Source organism: Danio aesculapii, chromosome 22 (assembly GCF_903798145.1).
Source record: "Danio aesculapii chromosome 22, fDanAes4.1, whole genome shotgun sequence".
NCBI lineage: Eukaryota > Metazoa > Chordata > Actinopteri > Cypriniformes > Danionidae > Danio > Danio aesculapii.
Window position 1 is genome coordinate 4102919 of NC_079456.1, and position 19182 is coordinate 4122100.

The 19182-nt window shown below is 40.2% G+C and overlaps 1 protein-coding gene across 3 annotated transcripts in view; it reads right to left on the reverse strand.

Annotated features, from left to right (window-relative positions):
• Window positions 1-19182, reverse strand: part of ptprsa (protein tyrosine phosphatase receptor type Sa) — a 279978-nt gene that overhangs the window by 29530 nt on the left and 231266 nt on the right. For all 3 annotated transcript variants that reach the window (XM_056447339.1, XM_056447337.1, XM_056447338.1), the window contains 3 exons: window positions 16435-16482; window positions 10778-10875; window positions 7560-7683 (listed from right to left, as the gene is read on the reverse strand). In XM_056447339.1, coding sequence (XP_056303314.1) covers window positions 7560-7683; window positions 10778-10875; window positions 16435-16482 — 270 coding nt within the window. The remainder of the gene's footprint in view (window positions 1-7559; window positions 7684-10777; window positions 10876-16434; window positions 16483-19182) is intronic.

The window sequence follows — 19182 nt, forward strand, 5'->3', positions numbered from 1 at the left end:
AACGACATCAAAGTGACATCTAACACTGGCGACAAAAATACGTCAAAAATCAGAACTGTCCTGTAAAATCTTAGACAATATTGTTAGATGTCAGTTTGACATCAAGGTAGTTTACAAGCTTTGTTGGGAGACAAAAAACAGTGTACATTTGTAACTGAAGCTGTCAGATGAATAAAACTTTCCTTATATTACAATACTTTTGCGTCGTAATTTTGAAGGTCAAAAGAGCATCAATAAGTGGATGTCTAATAGATGTCAGTTTGACATCAATGTAGTTTTACAAGCATCGTTGGGAGACTAAAAACAGTGGACATTTGTAACTGAAGCTGTCAGATGAATAAAACCTTCCTTATATTACAATACTTTTGTGTTGTAATTTGGAGGTCAAAAGAGCATCAATAAGTGGATGTCAAATAGATGCCAGTTTGACATCAAGGTAGTTTACAAGCATTGTTGGGAGACAAAATGCAGTATACATTTGTAACTAAAGCTGTTAGATGAATAAAACTTTCCTTATATTACAATACTTTTGCGTCGTAATTTTGAAGGTCAAAAGAGCATCAATAAGTGGATGTCTAATAGATGTCAGTTTGACATCAATGTAGTTTTACAAGCATCGTTGGGAGACTAAAAACAGTGGACATTTGTAACTGAAGCTGTCAGATGAATAAAACCTTCCTTATATTACAATACTTTTGTGTTGTAATTTGGAGGTCAAAAGAGCATCAATAAGTGGATGTCAAATAGATGCCAGTTTGACATCAAGGTAGTTTACAAGCATTGTTGGGAGACAAAATGCAGTATACATTTGTAACTAAAGCTGTCAGATGAACAAAACTTTCCTTATATTACAACATTTTTGTGTCATTATTTTGGTGGTCTAAAGGGCATCAATGACTGGATGTTAAATAGATGTCAAGATTTTGACATCAAATCGATTTGGGTTTTTGACGTGTTTTTGAAGGTGCCCGCTGGGATGTCCATTTAGATGAATATTCTAACAAGTTTTCTTTAAAGTGACCCTCATTTCATATGCAAAAGGATAGGCAATCAAAACAGAGCAGTCTTAAAGTTACAGTATAGAGGCACATACGACTTGGAATCTTGTTTCGCAAAGCAACAAAACAATACGAGTAACATTAAGAGTTGACTACAGAACTGTTTTCCCGACAGTTCCAAAATGGCTGAGCATTGAGTCCCTGAACTGGTGAAAAACTTGCAACCCCACTAACGTGATATACAGTCACAGTCTGGTAAGAGGCTATTGCAGAGCTCGTGACAGATATCCATCATAGAAAATAATCCCCAAGAAAGAAAAGCCATCTAGCTCCCTTCACTGCCTTTTTTTTCCTCGCTTCCTTCCAGCTTTTTGCAGCTCTCAGAGGGCCGGCCGACAGCATCCACTGCAGCTGATTTAGGGCCAGATGCTATACGATGGAATTAGGCTGGACTAGGAGTAAATCAGAGAGCAGAACCCACGCCGGACCCCGTCTCGCTCTCTTTCTGCCATCGCTCTGGGCGGCTCGCAGTAAATCTCCCGTAAAGCAGCCAAACATTCTCCCACCTAAGCTCGGGATCCGTGCGGCGGCGGGAATAGAGGTAAAGCCCTTGTGTGCCACTGCTAGAAGTAACATTCTTGTGGTCTACATCTCTCGAAACCACAAATGTGGTCTTGGTCCAAACAACAAAAAAGGATCCCAGGGTCTTTAAGGGATAGTTCTGGGTCTGTGATCACCAGTGTTAATTTCGTTAACAAAAATAATGATGAAAAATGACGAGACTAAAATTTAACGTGACAATACATAATATTTTTCTAGTTTTTTTGCAAGATACTAGTGTTCAGGTTAAAAATCAATTTAAAGACTTAACTAGGTTAATTAGCTAAGTTAGGAGTTTTAGGCAAGTAATTGGACAACAGTGGTTCGTTCAGTAGACAATCAGAAAAAAGTATCCTTAAGGGGGCTAATAATATCGACCTTAAAAAAGGTAAATAGTGTGGTTTATTTATGAACTAATTTCGAGAGGATCACGTGCTTATGATCAACACGGCTGGCTCCTCATTAGCTCCGTAATGTGACCCATCAGATAATTACGGAAGCATTATAAATAACCAGAGTTTTTCACTCCAGTTATCTTCGTCTTGAAGCTTCCCCCTCCTTCCACCCCTACTTCCTCCCTCTTTTTTCCGATAGGGCGACACGGTGGCCCAGTGGCTAGCACTGTTGCCTCACAGCAAGAACACCGCTGGTCCAACCTCCTATCAGGCAGGTTGGTGTTTCTGTGCGGAGTTTACATGTTCTCCCCGTGTTCGCGTGGGTTTCCCCCGGGTCCCCCGGTTTCCTCCCACCGTCCAAAAACCTATACCATAGCAATTGATTAAACCAAATTATTACCGAAAACAACCCTAGTTTACACTTCTCACGCGGCGTCAAGCAGGGGAGTTCTCAAGACCTACCTAAGCTCGAACTCCCCTCTCGCCCTTCTAACGGGAGGGAGCCCCGGGCTCGAGGATGTCTCTCCCGGGACAGCATGCCAAATACGCTTTATTGATTATCAGCTAAGTGTGAACTCTTGAAATATATTTTTTTTGTAGCCAAACTAAAATAAATAAGACTTTCTTCAGAAAAAAAAAATATTATAGGATATACTGTAAACATTTCCTTGGTCTGTGAAACATTACTTGTGAAATATTTGAAATAGAATAAAGATTTCACTGTAGGGCAAATAACATTGACTAAAATAACTTAAACCAAATGTCATGTCATATAACGTTTTCTTTTTTTTTGTGTGCACTTAAGTCCCCGATGTCGTTGTTTTGCTGTTTTAAAATACAACACATTTCAATATATTGGAAGATTAAGTTTATTGTACACTGCATTGATGTTGTTTTGCAATTTAAACATCCATGATGCAAAGTTAAAACAGTTGCGCATAATTTAAATAAATCTTAAATGACAAAAACATAATAATAAAAATCTGATGTGGGGAAAAGAACGTCATTATGAAAACAGAGTAGATTAATTGTGAGGTCAATTCACAGTAATCGTATCGCTAATATGTCAAATTGTTTTTATTGACTAAAACTAGACTAAAATGTAAGAGTTTTTGGGCCTTGATCACACCGAATGTGCTTTTCACGAATTCACACTTGCAATAGTTTCAGAATAAAGCGTATTTGGCGTGCTGTCCGGGGAAAGGGCTCTGAGCTCGGGGAGACACCCCAACTCGAGTTATTCCCCTTATCAGGAAACAGAAAGGAATTGGGATTCGAGCGAAGTATCTAGCCCGGCCCCAGAATGCTCCCCCCGGGATTGTAATGCTTAAGAGGTGAGGTGACGGGGTGGTGGAGGGATGCTAAAGTCGTAAGATGCTGCAGGTAAGACAGCTTTGGTATATATAGGGGTTTGGTCAAGAACTGATTGGATAATAGAATAATTGTCAATGACGTATTTGATACTGAAACTTCTGCGCGTGCTCCTCCCCAAATTTGTTTATAAAACATCACTTATCGTAGAAAGGCGCCTTTTTTGAATAGTATACTAATAACCATGAAAGTTTTGTACGTTACTTATGCGCCTTATTTGCCATTGCGCACTGTGCGTCTGCAGTTAAAATAAGTAAACCCTGAGTGGAAAAGAGCAATACGCCAATCGCGTCTTTTTCATTGTCCAATCAAATTAAAGCAGAGGCGGGGTTTCCATTGAGGTGACAGCTGTGTTTATGTTGCCAAAATGACTATGAGGAATTTTGAAGATGGAGGAGAGACTATGGTTTCGAGTTATCCGGAGCTGTACGACTTCAAGAATTCTGAATATCACAAAATATTACAATTATAACACTATCATTGGCTCGTGCACAATATGCAGCAAATTTAATGGTTGCCTAGCGACATAAAAAGCGCAGCGCACTTCTTTTTTTTTGTGTCAACAAAAAAAGGAAAGCGCCTCGCATTTTCAAAACGGAAAAGCGCAGTCGGTGTGATCGGCTACTTAGTCCGCTAAAGCTAGTTGACTAAAATATGACTAAAACTAAGTAACATTTTAGTTCAAAGATCAAGACTAAAACCAAAATCAAACTTGCTGCCAAAATGAACTCTGGTGACCACCTCTCCTCAATGAACGGCATGATTTGATGTGTCATTTGTGCATTTAGCACTAACAGCATAGGAGAAAATTATGCAACAAAGCTCAATACTTAAGGTTAGGGGAGGTTTTGCTCAAATCCCCACAGTATGAGCAAAGCGCCATTAATTCCCTGAAACAAGTCGCTTGTAATTATACTCTGAGTCCGCGCTTGCTTCAGACCCCTGGCAAAATAACCTATGAGAGGCATATTTAATTGTACAGTTTATCCAACACAAAGGCTTCAATCACAAACACAGGCCCGCAGTGCTAAATTGTTGTTTTCGTGCTTTAACATCGAACAATGAAACACTTGGCCGTGCTCATTTTCTAGCCCCCGCTACGTCGGAGGAAAAAAAAAGGCTAAATTAGCAATCAGGGGGAATAAAAAAAAAGGAGAATGCCATTAAAAGCTTCTTCCCCATCTCACAAAGCATTCGCGGGAGTGTTTGGCTTTAGTCATAGCTAAGTGAACAGAGCACGGCTGCCTGCACGAATTGTTCCGCCGCTGTGTCTAATGGCGAAATCACTGCACTGTAAAATGGAAATTTCGAACTTGATTAATTTATGCATTCATGGGCGCTGTCTTTGTGATGATTCTGTTACGCCGTGTTATTGCTCATCTAAAATTGGGTCGTGGTGAACTGTGCCGAAAATCAAGGTGACGCGACGACAAGGGAGGGATCCTGGGGGAAAAACATAACTGTAAACAGCACAAGGGAGCGTCGAGGATTGAACGTCGCCTCTGGATGGAGAGGGGAAAAAAAGACGGGCGTTTAAGCAACATAAAAGGAGAATCTCTCTTGATTTTCCACTGACGTTTTATGTCTCATCTGAATGCTTGACAGCTTCTATAGCTCTTTAGGGATATATCTGTGCATTATACTATTCGCGCGCAATTTTGGACTGCTTGTGAAATATCTGACTCTTGTTTTTCATGCATGTGTTCGAGCAGTCTATAAAACTGTGGGAAGGGAAGCAAGGAAACTGGTGGGAACACTTTACTTGAAGGGGATGTTCATAAGACTGTCGTGACACCTTTATAATCATGACATGACACATGCGATTTTATGCAAGCTTTTAAGAAACGTCATTAAGCGAGATGACCCTGTTATGACAACTTGACATAAACAGATAGATCATTACCTAATCTTTGTCTTTGTCACGACAACTTGTTATTATCGAAACAGCATAACTTGTCATAAATCTTCATAAACATGTTTGTCGCAAGGCCATTATAATTGTGTCAGGAATATTTTTCTGATCGCATATTATTCAGGGGACATTATGAATTTGTCATTAGAATTTCTCAGTGAAAGTATCCATACTCTGTCAAATAAGTTTATATCGACATTTAATAACACATTCAATTTCTACCACTGTAGGTCAAGAATAATACTAAGTTTCATAACAGTGTTACAAAATTCATGACAATTATCAGTACTGATCTGCCCAATACGCCCTGCAAATTACAGAAGGCCCTGCATTGCACATACCCCCCCCCCCCCCCCCCCTCTCTGTACTGTCCCCACTCTCTTCAATACCCGTTGCATCAAACACACCCCTGCACTCCCTGACATCTGACACAGCTCCCCACAACCCCCCTTCAATACTTGATGGTGCTGATGGTACCCCTTCTCTTCGATTCTGGTTGCCTCACCTCGCTCTTCAATACATGACACTGCTCCTCACACCCCCTTTTCAATACTGCTTGCCTCACCCCCACTCCTCAATACCTGACGCCACTCCCCCCCTTAAAAAGTGGTCGCCTCAACCCGCTCCTCAATACCTGACACTGCTCCCCACCAAACCCTCCTCCCCGCCCTTCAATACCTGATTGCGCTTTCCATCACCCCCCTTCCCTGCTCTTCAATAGCAGTTGTCTCATCCCGCACTTCAATACCTGACGCAGCTCCCCCCTGCTCTTCAATACTGGTTGCCTTATCCTGCTCCTCAATACCTGACACTGCTCCCCACCACCCTCCTCCCTGCTCTTCAATAACTGATGGTGCTTCCCACCACCTCCCTTCCCTTCTCTTCAATACCAGTTGTCTCACCCTGCACTTTAATACCTTTTGCTGCTCCCCCCTGCTCTTGAATACTGGTTGCCTCACCCGGCTCCTCAATAGTGGTTGCCTCACCCCGCTCCTCAATAGTGGTTGCCTCACATCGCTCCTCAATAGTGGTTGCCTCAACCCACTCTTCAATACCGGATGCCTCCCCATCACTTGTCAATAATGGTTGCCTCATCCCGCTCCTCAATACCTGACACTACTCCCCACCACCCCCTTCCCCGCTCTTCAATACCTGATGGCGCTTCCCACCACCCCCCTTCCCCGCTCTTCAATACCAGTAGTCTCACCCAGGTCTTCAATACCTTATGCTGCTCCCCCCTGCTCTTCAATACTGAATGCTTCACCCCGCTCCTCAATACCTGACACTGCTCCCCACCACCCCCCTCCCCGCTCTTCAATACCTGATGGCGCTTCCCACTACCCACTCTTCAAGACCTGATGGCGTTTCCCACCACCCATCCTGCCTGCTCTTCAATACCAGTTGTCTCACCCTGCTCTTTAATTCCTTATGCTGCCCCCCTGCTCTTCAAAACTGGATGCCTCACCCCGCTTCTCAATACCTGACACTGCTCCCCACCACCCCCCTCCCTGCTCTTCAATACCTGATGGCGCTTCCCACTACCCACTCTTCAAGACCTGATGGCGTTTCCCACCACCCATCCTCTCTGCTCTTCAATACCAGTTGCCTCACCCTGCTCTTCAATACCTGACGCCTGTCCCCACATCCCCCATGCTCTTCAATAACTGATGGCACTCTCCTTTCCCGCTTTGTAATACGGGTTGCCTCACCCTGCTCTTCAATACCTTATGCTGCTCCGGCCCGCTCTTCAATTCTTCAATACTGGTTGCCTCACCCGGCTCTTCAATACCTGACACTGCTCCTCACCATCCCCTCCTCGCTCTCCTCTGATGGCGCTCACCACCACTCCATCTCCCCACTCTTCACTACTGGTTGCCTCACCCTGCTCTTAAATACCTGACAGCACAGCACCGCCCCCCTTCTCTCCAATACCTGACAGCAATACCCACCACAACCCCCCCCCCCCCTCTCTTCAATACTGGTCACCTCGCTCTGCTTTAAATACCTGACACCGCTCCCCACACTATACAATTGCATAAGACATTCATAAAAATGAATAGTGATCCTCTCAAATGCACATGCTAGCTCTATCCAGCACCGCTGAAAGAGATTTCCGGATCTCAGCATCGAAACAAATTACAAAAACAGCCTTTTTTTGAAAAACCAGACGCATTCGTGGGCGACAACAAAGTTCAGCCATTCCGGAACCTTCAGATGCAATTGAGACGTTTTTCTTTTCAAGAATCGGCATGTGTATGTGTGTGTGTGCAAGTTTTCCCTGACCTTCGATGGGCGCCAGGATTACGCGGGAGTGGTCGTAGGCGATGACGTTGGCGTAGCGGTTCTTGGGTTTGTTGACCTCCAGGTTGGAATGCTCCCAGGTGAACTGCTGACCCGGATCGATGGACTGTGGAGAGAAAAGCACGGAGTGAAACCAACCCTCAGGGCTTTTCCCAATCCCTCAGCATCACTGCCATGAATACTAATGCGAGAAGAGAGCGAGTTCGCATCCGCCAGAACATCAGATGAAGGTGGAGAAACACAGAGAAGAGTTCAACACTCAGAAAAGCGAGGTTGAGTGAGGCCACGGGGCCTTGGAGAGCTAAAAACTAGCGGATGGGAAAAGAAATGAGAATCCTTCACAAAAGCAGCTCAGATAAACATTCGCAACAAGATAAAAGCGCAGCACATTAAAGCGTAATTAAAAGCGTCTGCTATCGTTTTAAATATTCACAAGCTTTCGGCCAGGTAAGCTTCGGCGGGACGGTGATGTGGACAGTGAATAATAGCAAAGGAAACGCTGATAAAAGAGTGTTGCTTCCTGTGAGGGGGTGAATTATCTGACGCCAGCAAGATAAATGCCGCAGCGTTCCCAATATGAGAATTTGGGAATAAATATTCTATTCCGCTGTCGGGGTAATTTAGTATTCCATTATGATTCTCGGGCAATGGCTGGGTCCCAGCTCCTCTAGCTTGAGGGATGTTTTCATTTAGGCGACTATCGCTGCATGCTGAATCCGGGACTAAATAACCAACAATGAGGGGTTTGATGTAACTGTTTACCCTGCCATGATTACAGCCACAAATAACAGAGCGCGGATCCTCCACAGGTCTCAAACCAGTCTCTCTTATCATCCACCCTGCAAACCGCCCGCGGGTTTTTTAACGCGCACTGTTTGGATTGGTTTGGTTCTCTCTCCTCCAAGGCTCTGCTGTGATCAAAGAGATCACGTATGGACTGAAGCATGATGACATAATGTGGTGTTTGCTAATCCGCAGCATGCTTTTGCATAACGCACTGCCCACATCCTTATATCTGACCAAAAGTTTACATCAGCTTCAACCTCTGATGCTTTTTTTTCTTTTCTCTAGCCAAGCTTTCCACAAACATAAATCATTGATTTAAGAGCGACTGCTAGCATACTGGATCACCCAGAAAATCAAGAATTTGTTCCATGATTTTCTTCTACAACAGCATTACCCTAAACTCTTTTATCAGATGACTTAAATGATGTACTTCCATAATGAGTTTAAAGGCCCGTTCACACCAAGCATGATAACGATAAATATAATTGCGTCCACACTGACAAATTATTTGTAGTTCATGTTTTTCATTCTGTATGAAGCCCTTATCTCCAGCAGATGTCCTTTGTGCTACTAGCACATCTGACTAGTGAATCTTTATTAAAAATTGGATTAATCTAATGTTTAATTATTAATGTAGTCGGTGTAATGAAATAAAAACAAAAGTATTTTGTATTTCTATGGAGGGAACATAAAGATGTGAAAACTAGCACTGGAGACCTGAGGTACTTTTATTTATACTTCAATTCGACAGACTGCCTTGCAAAACCTTCCATGAATTTTAAGATTCTTTCGCATGGCATAACTCATTGTTAAAAGGCTGGTGGTTATTTTTAAATAGTCTTTAAAAAGAGGACTTAAGGGGCGATGCAGTGGCACAGTGGGTAGCACGATCGCCTTACAGCAAGAAGGTCTTTGGTTCGAGCCTCGGTTGGGTCAGTTGGCATCTCTGTGTGGAGTTTGCATGTTCTCCCCATGTTCACATGGGGTTTCCTCCAGGTGCTCCGGTTTTCCCCCACAGTCCAAAGACATGCGGTATAGGTGAATTGTGTAAGCTAAATTGTCTGTAGTGTATGTCTGTGAATGAGTGTGTATGGATGTTTCCCAGTGATGGGTTGCAGCTGGAAGGGCATGCGCTGCGTAAAAACATATGCTGGATAAGTTGGCGGTTCATTCTGCTGTGGCAACCCCAGATTAATAAAGGGACTAAGCCGAAAAGAAAAGTAAATGAATGAACGAAAGAGGGCTTACAGTAAGTTCAGCAGTGCGTCTTCAAAATGTCGTCTGTAGCTTTAAATTATGCGAGTCCTTTATATACCAAAGAATTCGGACGGGTTGTCAGTGTTTTATCATTTAATAGCTGGAAATAAAAGTGTTCTGAAAGTGATCCCAACTATATAATTTCTCTACATCTTTATCGTTATAGTTGTGGTCTGAACTGATGTTTAGTCTTTACTGTTAAATTCATAGTAATTGTACTTGGTGTAAACGATCACAATAGCAATCGTGCTTGATGTCTTTATTCTAATTGATTAAATGTTTTATAAATACATATTTTATTCAATTAATTTAATTTAAACCTCTTCTAAATTACATTTTAAATATTTTTTTTTATATTTCATTTATTTTAAGAAGTTAACTTGCAGTTCCATTATAAACCTCTTGGGGTTTATGCAAACCTTTTGGATTTATTTAAACAGTTTTAAAAAACTATTAAGAAACTCTTATTAATAATTGGTAAGAAGGTGAATTTACTCCATTGTTTACTCCCTTATTTCAGGTAACAATGTCAGAAATTAAATATTCAGCAGTCTAGCACTCGAACTTAGTTGCTTATGAATGACTTTCCTTCATTTAGTTAGCATATTTAGCTAATGCTAATCTATATGTTAAGCCAGTGTCCCAAAAATGATAGCGAGTTGGCTCTTCTCAAGCGTGTCTGTGTTCCTGCTGGGATATCAGGTCTGGCTCATGCTGGGAGCCATTTAAGATGGCATTAAGCCCTGGGGGGGTTTGATGGCAGCGCTGCCGTAGCGCACTGTGATTTAAGATGGACGACGACATTTGCTCTATGCAAATGAAGGCTGATTCAGCAATAGTGAAGACTAATCAGCAGCCGCAACATTTATGAGCCTGGCACTCCAAACCGCTGCCAAAGCATGTGACGTATGAGTAACTAGCGACGTTTGCATACAAAGATGCGAATTGAACTTGAACATTGCATAAAACAATTGACGCCTATTAAAATAATCACAAAATCACATGTTTATATTTTAGAAAAGAATAGGTGGATGAAAGCAAAACCACTGGCATGCAACTAGAAAAACATCCCAGAACCGTTCATTTATCAGGAAAACCCAATTGATACAACCATCTTTTAGAACAGCTAACAATCTTTTTGGTAAAATATCCAGTACCTCGTACTCCTGGGAGAGCTTCAGGTTGTCGTTGGCCTTCAGCAGCTCTGTGTGCTCGGCTAGTTCTGAGATGGGTATAGGCGGATGGTTCATCATACCTGCGCACCAATCAGGAGAAGACACAGAAAAGACAAGATCAGTAAGATGACCACAAACTGGAAAAAAGAGAGAAATGTCAAAAGTTGGTGGAGAATGCGGGATACTTTGTGGAGGACGACACCCAAGCAGGTCAGACAATGAGGTGGGGACTGAAGTGAGGAACAGTGGGTGATGTTAGGACAAAGTGTGACCAGGCCAGAGCTCTACATCCTCAATCCAACCAATCGGAATCGTCCTAATACAGAGATACCGAGCACGGTTATCCATAAGATATGAAGGAAAGGACCTAAGGACGATTGCTAAGGTGCTACAAAACCCCCAGACCAATTACAATGATGATAGTGGGTCAAATGGTTCCTAATAGCTTTGCAATACTTCCAAGGCAATGGACTGTCTTCTTTCTCATAAAAAAACGATGAGCAGGATGACACTCTATACACTTGATTCATAAGAAAAACCATACGTTTGTCCTCGGCGGGCTAACAAAAGGGAAATAATGTGCATGGTTGCCTTCTTGAAACCAAACAAATCTCCTTTCACAGGAACGATAAATTGAAACAACCCCTAGGATCTGCCCTTGAGAAATACATCCATGTCTGCAGAGCTGAAACGTAATTGATTTAATCAAATACAAGATCTGAAAACTTCTATTTTCACAGAGGCGAGACAGAAGGCCAAAAGCACACAAGAAGATTGAAGCTATGTACATTTTGTTCAGAGCAATGACTGCGGCAATGGGGGAGTCGTATCTAAGCTCATAGGTTCTCTACCTACGGTTAACCCTATGTACGGGTGGGAAAAGGAAAATGGAGTACATAGGTGCCAGAGGAATGGAAGGCCTTAGGGAGTGGGGTGGAATTTTGGGGGCAAACTGTAATTATACCCATGGGGCCCAGAATTTCTAGCTTTGCCACTGAACCTATTATGCTTTTCAATCGGCGCCTAACCCTGGGTTATCACCATTCTTTCCCATTCTTACCCAGGGTTCATCATTCATCTTATCTTATCATTTTAACCAAGGTTATGTTATCCTGCTCTGAAGCAGGATTAGCACCACTAGCATTTGTGGTTTTAAGCCAGAACTGATGTCCTAAGTTTGCTCAGCGTAAAATGGAGCACGGTTTGCTTATTGCTCCTGGGTACTTGGATCAGACAGCCGAACAGAAATTGAAAGCGAAGTTTACATCACGTTAACACATGTAAGGTTCAAAAGTTCAAGTTACTTCAAAAGTAAAAAAGTCAAAAGACGGTTGCCTGCTGTTCATTGAATCAGCAACAGTGACACTGCAAATATGCAAATAAGAATGTTAACTCTGGGTTTAGGAATGTAAAGTGCGAAACATGTTAAAGGAACACTCCCCTTGAAGCTAACAGTTAAATTTGACCCTTCCTGATCCCGATGTCACGAAGGCCAGCTAGTGAAGTGCTATGCAGGTAAACCTCACTCCTCTGACCTCTAAAGGTGCTCTAGTGACTGACACTAGAGGCCATGGTCTTTAGCCTCCATGTTAGAGCAACTGAGTCCAATGTGGAGAGTCGCCGGTTCGATTCCAGCTCGGAGCAGGTTGGGTGGTGTAGAACCGGCGGAGTTAGACTGAAACTATTCAGCTGATCTCTAGGTCCAGCTGGAGCACTTTTAGCTTAGATTAGCATAGATCATTGAATCGGATTAAATCATCGACATCTCCCTCAAAAATCTGAGGTGCAATAAATAAATTTGAGGTGCAATGACATCACGCAGCACTTGAAGATAGTCTCCTGCTAGATAACCAGGTATCTACGCTCAGTAATATCATTGTGCCTTCTGCAGCCATGGTATGGCAGCAACATTTCTTGATTATTATGCTAGTAAGAATATGCAAGATTGTTTGCTAACCCCAGGTATAATATGAGAAGTGAAACAGGATTACAGATAACTCAGGGGTTAACAATTTCAAGTGTGAAAAGATTGTGATATCCTAAACCAGGTGTCCCCCAATCCTGCTCCCAGAAGTTTCTGTACCAGCAAAGTTGTTCTCAATCCTTATCTAAACACACTTGTACTAAATAACCAAAGTTTTTAAAGATCACTAGAAACTCCCTGGCATGTTTTCGGAGCTAAATCCACAAGAACAAGGTGCAAGATTGGACACTTCTGCCCTAACTGTAACCCTGTCAAGTTCGGCGTTCTGGCAGTCTGGGACTGTTTGTTTTAGTTTTGAACAAGTAAGGACACAAGCTTCTGTCTTGTGTATTTTATGCTAGATTTTATAAACAGACTTGTTTGCATGTCGTCTACAGTCTTGCACGTAGACGAAATATGAACTTGCTGCTCTTGCTTCTCGCAGCTCTTGGGGGAAAAATCTGGAAGGCTTCCACTCTAAACATGAGCAAGCAAGAGGTAGAAAAATACAATATTTTCTGTCCCGGGAGTAAACTTTTTTCCCCCCTTAATATTTCTAACAGCTTTCCTTTTGGCAGTGGCTTGTGATAATTTCTTTATGTAACCCTTCGTTTGAGCAATGATGGGAAATAAAGCTCTTGAGGTGAATGGCGGGGATCCAGGTAAATAGGGGTCTATTTGAGAGTTCTGGCCTGGGTTAAGATGACCCGATGACACCAGTGCAAAGTGAAGCGTCGCGTTTTCTGCTTCAGTTCAGCCAAAGCTAAGCAAGCGTGTCACAGAAGCAGTCGCCCATGCTAACCCTGCAACAACCGACAAGGACATTCCTCAAACAAGCACTTCCAAAAACTCTCCAAACCTCGCTCTGATGTTAATCCAGTCATGAATTAGTAAAGGAATGTGGCATAAAGCAAACACATCATCAACAAGACAAATGCTAATGTATAAATAGAGAGAGAGAGACGGACTTTCTTTCATGGTCTACTTTAGCGCGAGGTCAAAAGTTGGCTAAATGTTGACATCTTCCTTCAAGAGCACTGTGATTTAATTAGGCATGGATAATATGCATAATCACATTAGCCATCCTCAATTTAACAACCAGTTTTTTCTTCTTCTCGAATATGTCTGCCGCTAATGACTTTGCCTGGGTTTGATTGAGAAAGGACACTTGCTGATTGAAGCTGACTATACAAAAGCGACGCAAACTCAACGGGATGCCTTCAAAAAGTTCTAGGTGTACGTTTTTTCAATGTTTCTCGGCCAAAGCTAGTACGTTAGCATCTGTTGAATTAGCAAATGATGACGAATGACAAACTTTTCAGATATGAATACGAAAAAAAAAAAACATATACGAAAATTTCTTCAATTTGCAAAGACCTTAAGACTTTTTTTTTTTTATTGAACAAATGTTATTCTCATCAGCCTGGCCAAGCTTTCAGAGATAGTCTGGAATCAGTTTGACCCTCTTAAGGTGAACCAAGGTAATATATGCCAAAGCACTCTCGAAAAAGACGCGAAGGGCAAGTTTGGCAAACAACCCGAGATCAGCCCTGCATGCTAAACGCCGACAGCCATAATGCAATGAGAAAGGCCATCTCGAGTCAATCGAAACCCAACAAACTTTGAAGATTACCACTTTCCAATGTCAACTTATTCTTCAACTCTGCTCCGTGTCAACAACAATTACTCGCCTTCCATCTTTCTATTCAACATAAAGCCGTTATTTGTTTGTTCTCAGGAATTTTGTCCCTGCAAGACGTAAGAAACAATTACATTTAATCCGAGCAGAGTTTTACGAGAGAGAGAGACACTAAAAAAAAGTCTGCTTAAGCAAGGTCCAATCGGATATAAACTCTTTCAAGGACAAATTCCTGTTGCTGTTCATTTCCTCTCTGCTCCCTCTGCCAGGATTTTTTTTCTTTACCGTCTCTTTCTCCACCGGAGTCTTTTTATCCCTTGCAATCAAGCCCGAGATCAGTGAGCGCGAGAGAAGCAAACTGTCTAATTACATATTTTCACTCTCTTATTTGCGCTTGACAGGTGATGCAAATAACAAATCCTTTTGATATCCGCCACTGCCGTTCCAGAAACGATTCTTTGCCATTGTTCATTTACATATAAAAGGGAAAAGGCTCAGTATATTCTCCTATAAAAACAACCAAAAAAAAAGGGAGCGGTGTTCCTCTTTCCTCTCGCTGTGGGGCGGGAGGGATGTATCAAATGTCGGACTATTGTTTGCGGAGGGTTTAATTAATTCTCCTCGTTATCTCTGCCTGCAGAACGACCCCACCGCTGGAGGAGACTGAAATCGCGGGCTCAAACGGAGGATGTTGGAATGCGTGGAGACCTGTGGTAAAATTATACATTATCAGCTGCTTTTACTGTGAATTAATAGTGCGCAGCCAACAGCCTGTAAGAACAAAGCAATCGACAAGCAGAAATATAAAACAACAACTTAAAAAGGAGAAATCAAAAGCCGTGTTACTGTTGAAAGTTAAAAGCAGTCATAATTAAGATGAAACTCTTTGCTGGATTTGCATTTTAACTTCCCACAGATGCATATTGCAGAATAAATGTCTAGGAAGTTGCAGGCGTTTCACTTACTTTAATTAGCGATGTCTTTTATTATTGAAAATAATTTTATATATATGTTATATACACACTACCTGACAAAAGTCTTGTCGTTGATCTGTTGTAAAAGCAACAAATAAAACTCGACTTCTAGTTAATCATTTGGAAAACTGGCAGAAGGTTAAATTTTTCAATGAATCATCTCTTGAGCTGCATCCCAATCCTCACAAATACTGCAGAAGACCTACTGGAACCCGCATGGACCCAAGATTGTCAGAGAAATCAGTCAAGTTTGGTGAAGGAAAAATCATGGTTTGGGGTTCCATTCAGTATGGGGGCGTGCGAGAGATCTGCAGAGTGGATGGCAACATCAACAGCCTTAGGTATCAAGACATTTGTGCTGCCCATTACATTACAAACCACAGGAGAGGGCAAATTCTTCAGCCTCCACATCAAAGTTTCTGAAAGCAAAGAAGGTAAAGGTGTTTCAGGATTGGCCAGCCCAGTCACCAGACATGAACATTATTGAGCATGTCTGGGTTAAGATGAAGGAGGAAGCATTGAAGATGAATCCAAAGAATCTTAATGAACTCTGGGAGTCCTGCAACAACACTTTCTTCGCCATTCCAGATGACTTTAATAAGTTATTTGAGCGACAAGACTTTTTCAGGTAGTATATATGTATATATGTTGTCAAGATAAGTAAAATACTCTTTTTAGGAAAAACTGTAATGAAAAGCATCCCAAAAATTTAGAGGTTAAGACAATTAGCCAAATATAATTTGTATAATGTTGGCCAACATGATCTACTTAAAGCACTGACTTGGTTTTATCCTACATTATGCACCTCGCACAGTCAAAGAGACTGCTAATGATCCACACTTGTAGGTTCCCCTTGAATCATGATGCCTTTTAACTTTCGCTGGGTTACAGGAGTGAGAATCAGCGCAGATCCGTTTGCAGTTTGTGAGGGAGGGAGAACAAAAAAAACAGTCAAATGCAAATGTAGTCGGAGAACACAACCCATTATTCTGCATGTGGGGCAGACGCATTAAAAAAAGATAAGAAAACACCAAAAAGCTCAGCGCGAGATGTGAGCACTAACTTTCATAGTCAAAACCGGCTTCGCTGACAGGACTGCTTAGACCCGAATCTGTGAAAAACACAGCAGAAATCAAAGAGAAGCATCGCTTTTTAAATAGGCACCGATCATTAGTGCAATCCTGACAATGGAAATGAATCAGCAGAAAACAGAACTGAATATGGTGCATTTTTAAGCAGGCGGGAGCATCGGACCACCCGGCTGGCTCTGAATGAAGGCTAATTCTCAAGGGTCCATCAGTGTGTCAGACAGAGAAAGTAGGACATTGGTTCATCTATCAGACCAGCTTTTTTTCTCAATATATACTGCAGATGCACCTGAGCGGCTGCTGGTTTGCCGTTTTTAAAGAATGAAGTGTGAGGAATCAGCTGGCGGTGTCGATCGAGCAGAAACAAGACATACGGTCAGTGTTTATCCAGCTGTCTTCAGCTTCTGAACCATCTGTGACGACTCCAGGCTCAAACACACATGCAGGAGAACAGCGGCGGGCGAATTTACAATTAACATTCATATATTGACAAAGATGCGAAAGTAGGAATGCATAAGAAGACAAAACTTTTTAAATGATATATAGATACTTTGACTGTCATATCGGTTGTAATATGAAAAACAGTTATCGGTATATAGGCTGTATAGCATAAAAAACCATCACATTATATTTAAAATTAGCAAGTAAGAATGGATTTGACAGCTAAACTGTTATATTAATATATATGCACACACAAAATTGACTCATATCGGTTATCGGTTGTATTATATTTAAAAAAAAAAACGTTATCGGTTATGTGTATATAGCCTATATAGCAAAAACAACATCATATTATATTACAAATTTTCAAGCAGAAATAGATTTGAGAGCAAAATATATGTGGATTCCAAATTGACTGTCATATCGGTTATCGGTTGTAATATGAAAAATAGTTATCTGTATATAGGCTGTATAGTACAAAAAAACCATCACATTACATTTAAAATTAGCAAGTAAGAATGGATTTGACAGCTAAACTGTTATATTAATATATATGCGCACACAAAACTGACTCATATAGGTTATCGGTTGTAATATATTTTAAAAAATCGTTATCGGTTATGTGTATATAGCCTATATAGCAAAAACAATGTCATATTATATTACAAATCTGCCAGTAAGAATGGATTTGAGAGCAAAGGAAAAATATATGCCTACAAAATTGACTGTCATCTCAATTATCAGTTTTAATATATTTAAAAAACAGTCATCGGTTATGTGTATATTGGCAATATAACAGAAACTGTCAATGCAAGTAGGAATAGCTTTGAGAGCAAAGTAAATATATGGATATGAAATTGACTGTGACATCGGTTATCGGTTGTAATATGAAAAATAGTTATCTGTATATAGGCTGTATAGCACACAAAAACATCATATTATATTTGAAATTAGCAAGTAAGAATGGATTTGACAGTTAAACTGTTATATATGGTGTTTATCAGTTGTAATATATTTAAAAAACAGTTATCAGTTATGTGTATATAGGCTATATAACAGAAACAATGTCGAACGAAACTGACTGTCACATCGGTTATCGGCTGTTGTATATAAAGTTATCTGTATATAGGCTGTATAGCACAAAAAACCCCCACAAATTACATTACAATTAAGCAAGAATGAATTTGACAGCTGAACTGTTATACATAGTGTTTATCGGTTAATATATTTAAAACATAGTTATCGGTTATCTGTATATAGTCTATATAGCAAAAAGCAATGTCATGTTATATTATAAATTTGCAAGTAAGAATGGATTTGAGAGCAAAAATGTTTTATATATTTATACATGCATATGAAATTGACTGTCATATCGGTTATTGGTTGTAATATGGTTGTAATAGCTATCTGTATATATACTGTATAGCACAAATATCCCACATCATGTTATATTAGAAATTAGCAAGTAAGAATGAATTTGACAGCAAAACTTATACATATAAACATACATATATACATGAATAAATCAATATATATATATATATATATATATATATATATATATATATATATATATATATATATATATATATATATATATATATATACATACATAAATAAATCTATATATACATACATAAATCTATATATACATACATACATAAATAAATATATACATACATAAATAAATACATAAATAAATAAATAAATATATATATATATATATATATATATATATATATATATATATATATATATATATATATATATATATATATATATATATATATATATATATATATATGAAATTGTTGTTATATAGGTAATCGGTTGCAATATGAAAAATAGTTAGCTGTATATAGGCTTCATAGCACAAATATATACCATAACATTTTATTTATTTAAATATGCATACGAAACTGACTGTTATTACGGAGACCCGGAAGGGACGTGATCGTAGGAAAAAAAAAAACTGGAAAAAAACTTCACCCAATTTTTTCCCCACCATCAAATCCCTTCTGCGTCTCCGTACTGTTATAGCAGTCGTTGACAGTAATAAAACAATATCGGTTAAAAGTTTTATATTAATAAATCTGTTAGTGTAGAAAATAAAATTAACCTTTTTTTAAGGTGAAAGAGTTATGAATTATGATCAAAATTAGTAAAGTAGAAAGATTTTGAGAGCAAAATGTTAACTGTACTTTTTATGTTGGGCTAAAATAGGCTTTATAGACAAATAACATCATATTATATTCAAAATTAGTTAGAAAACGATAAATGAT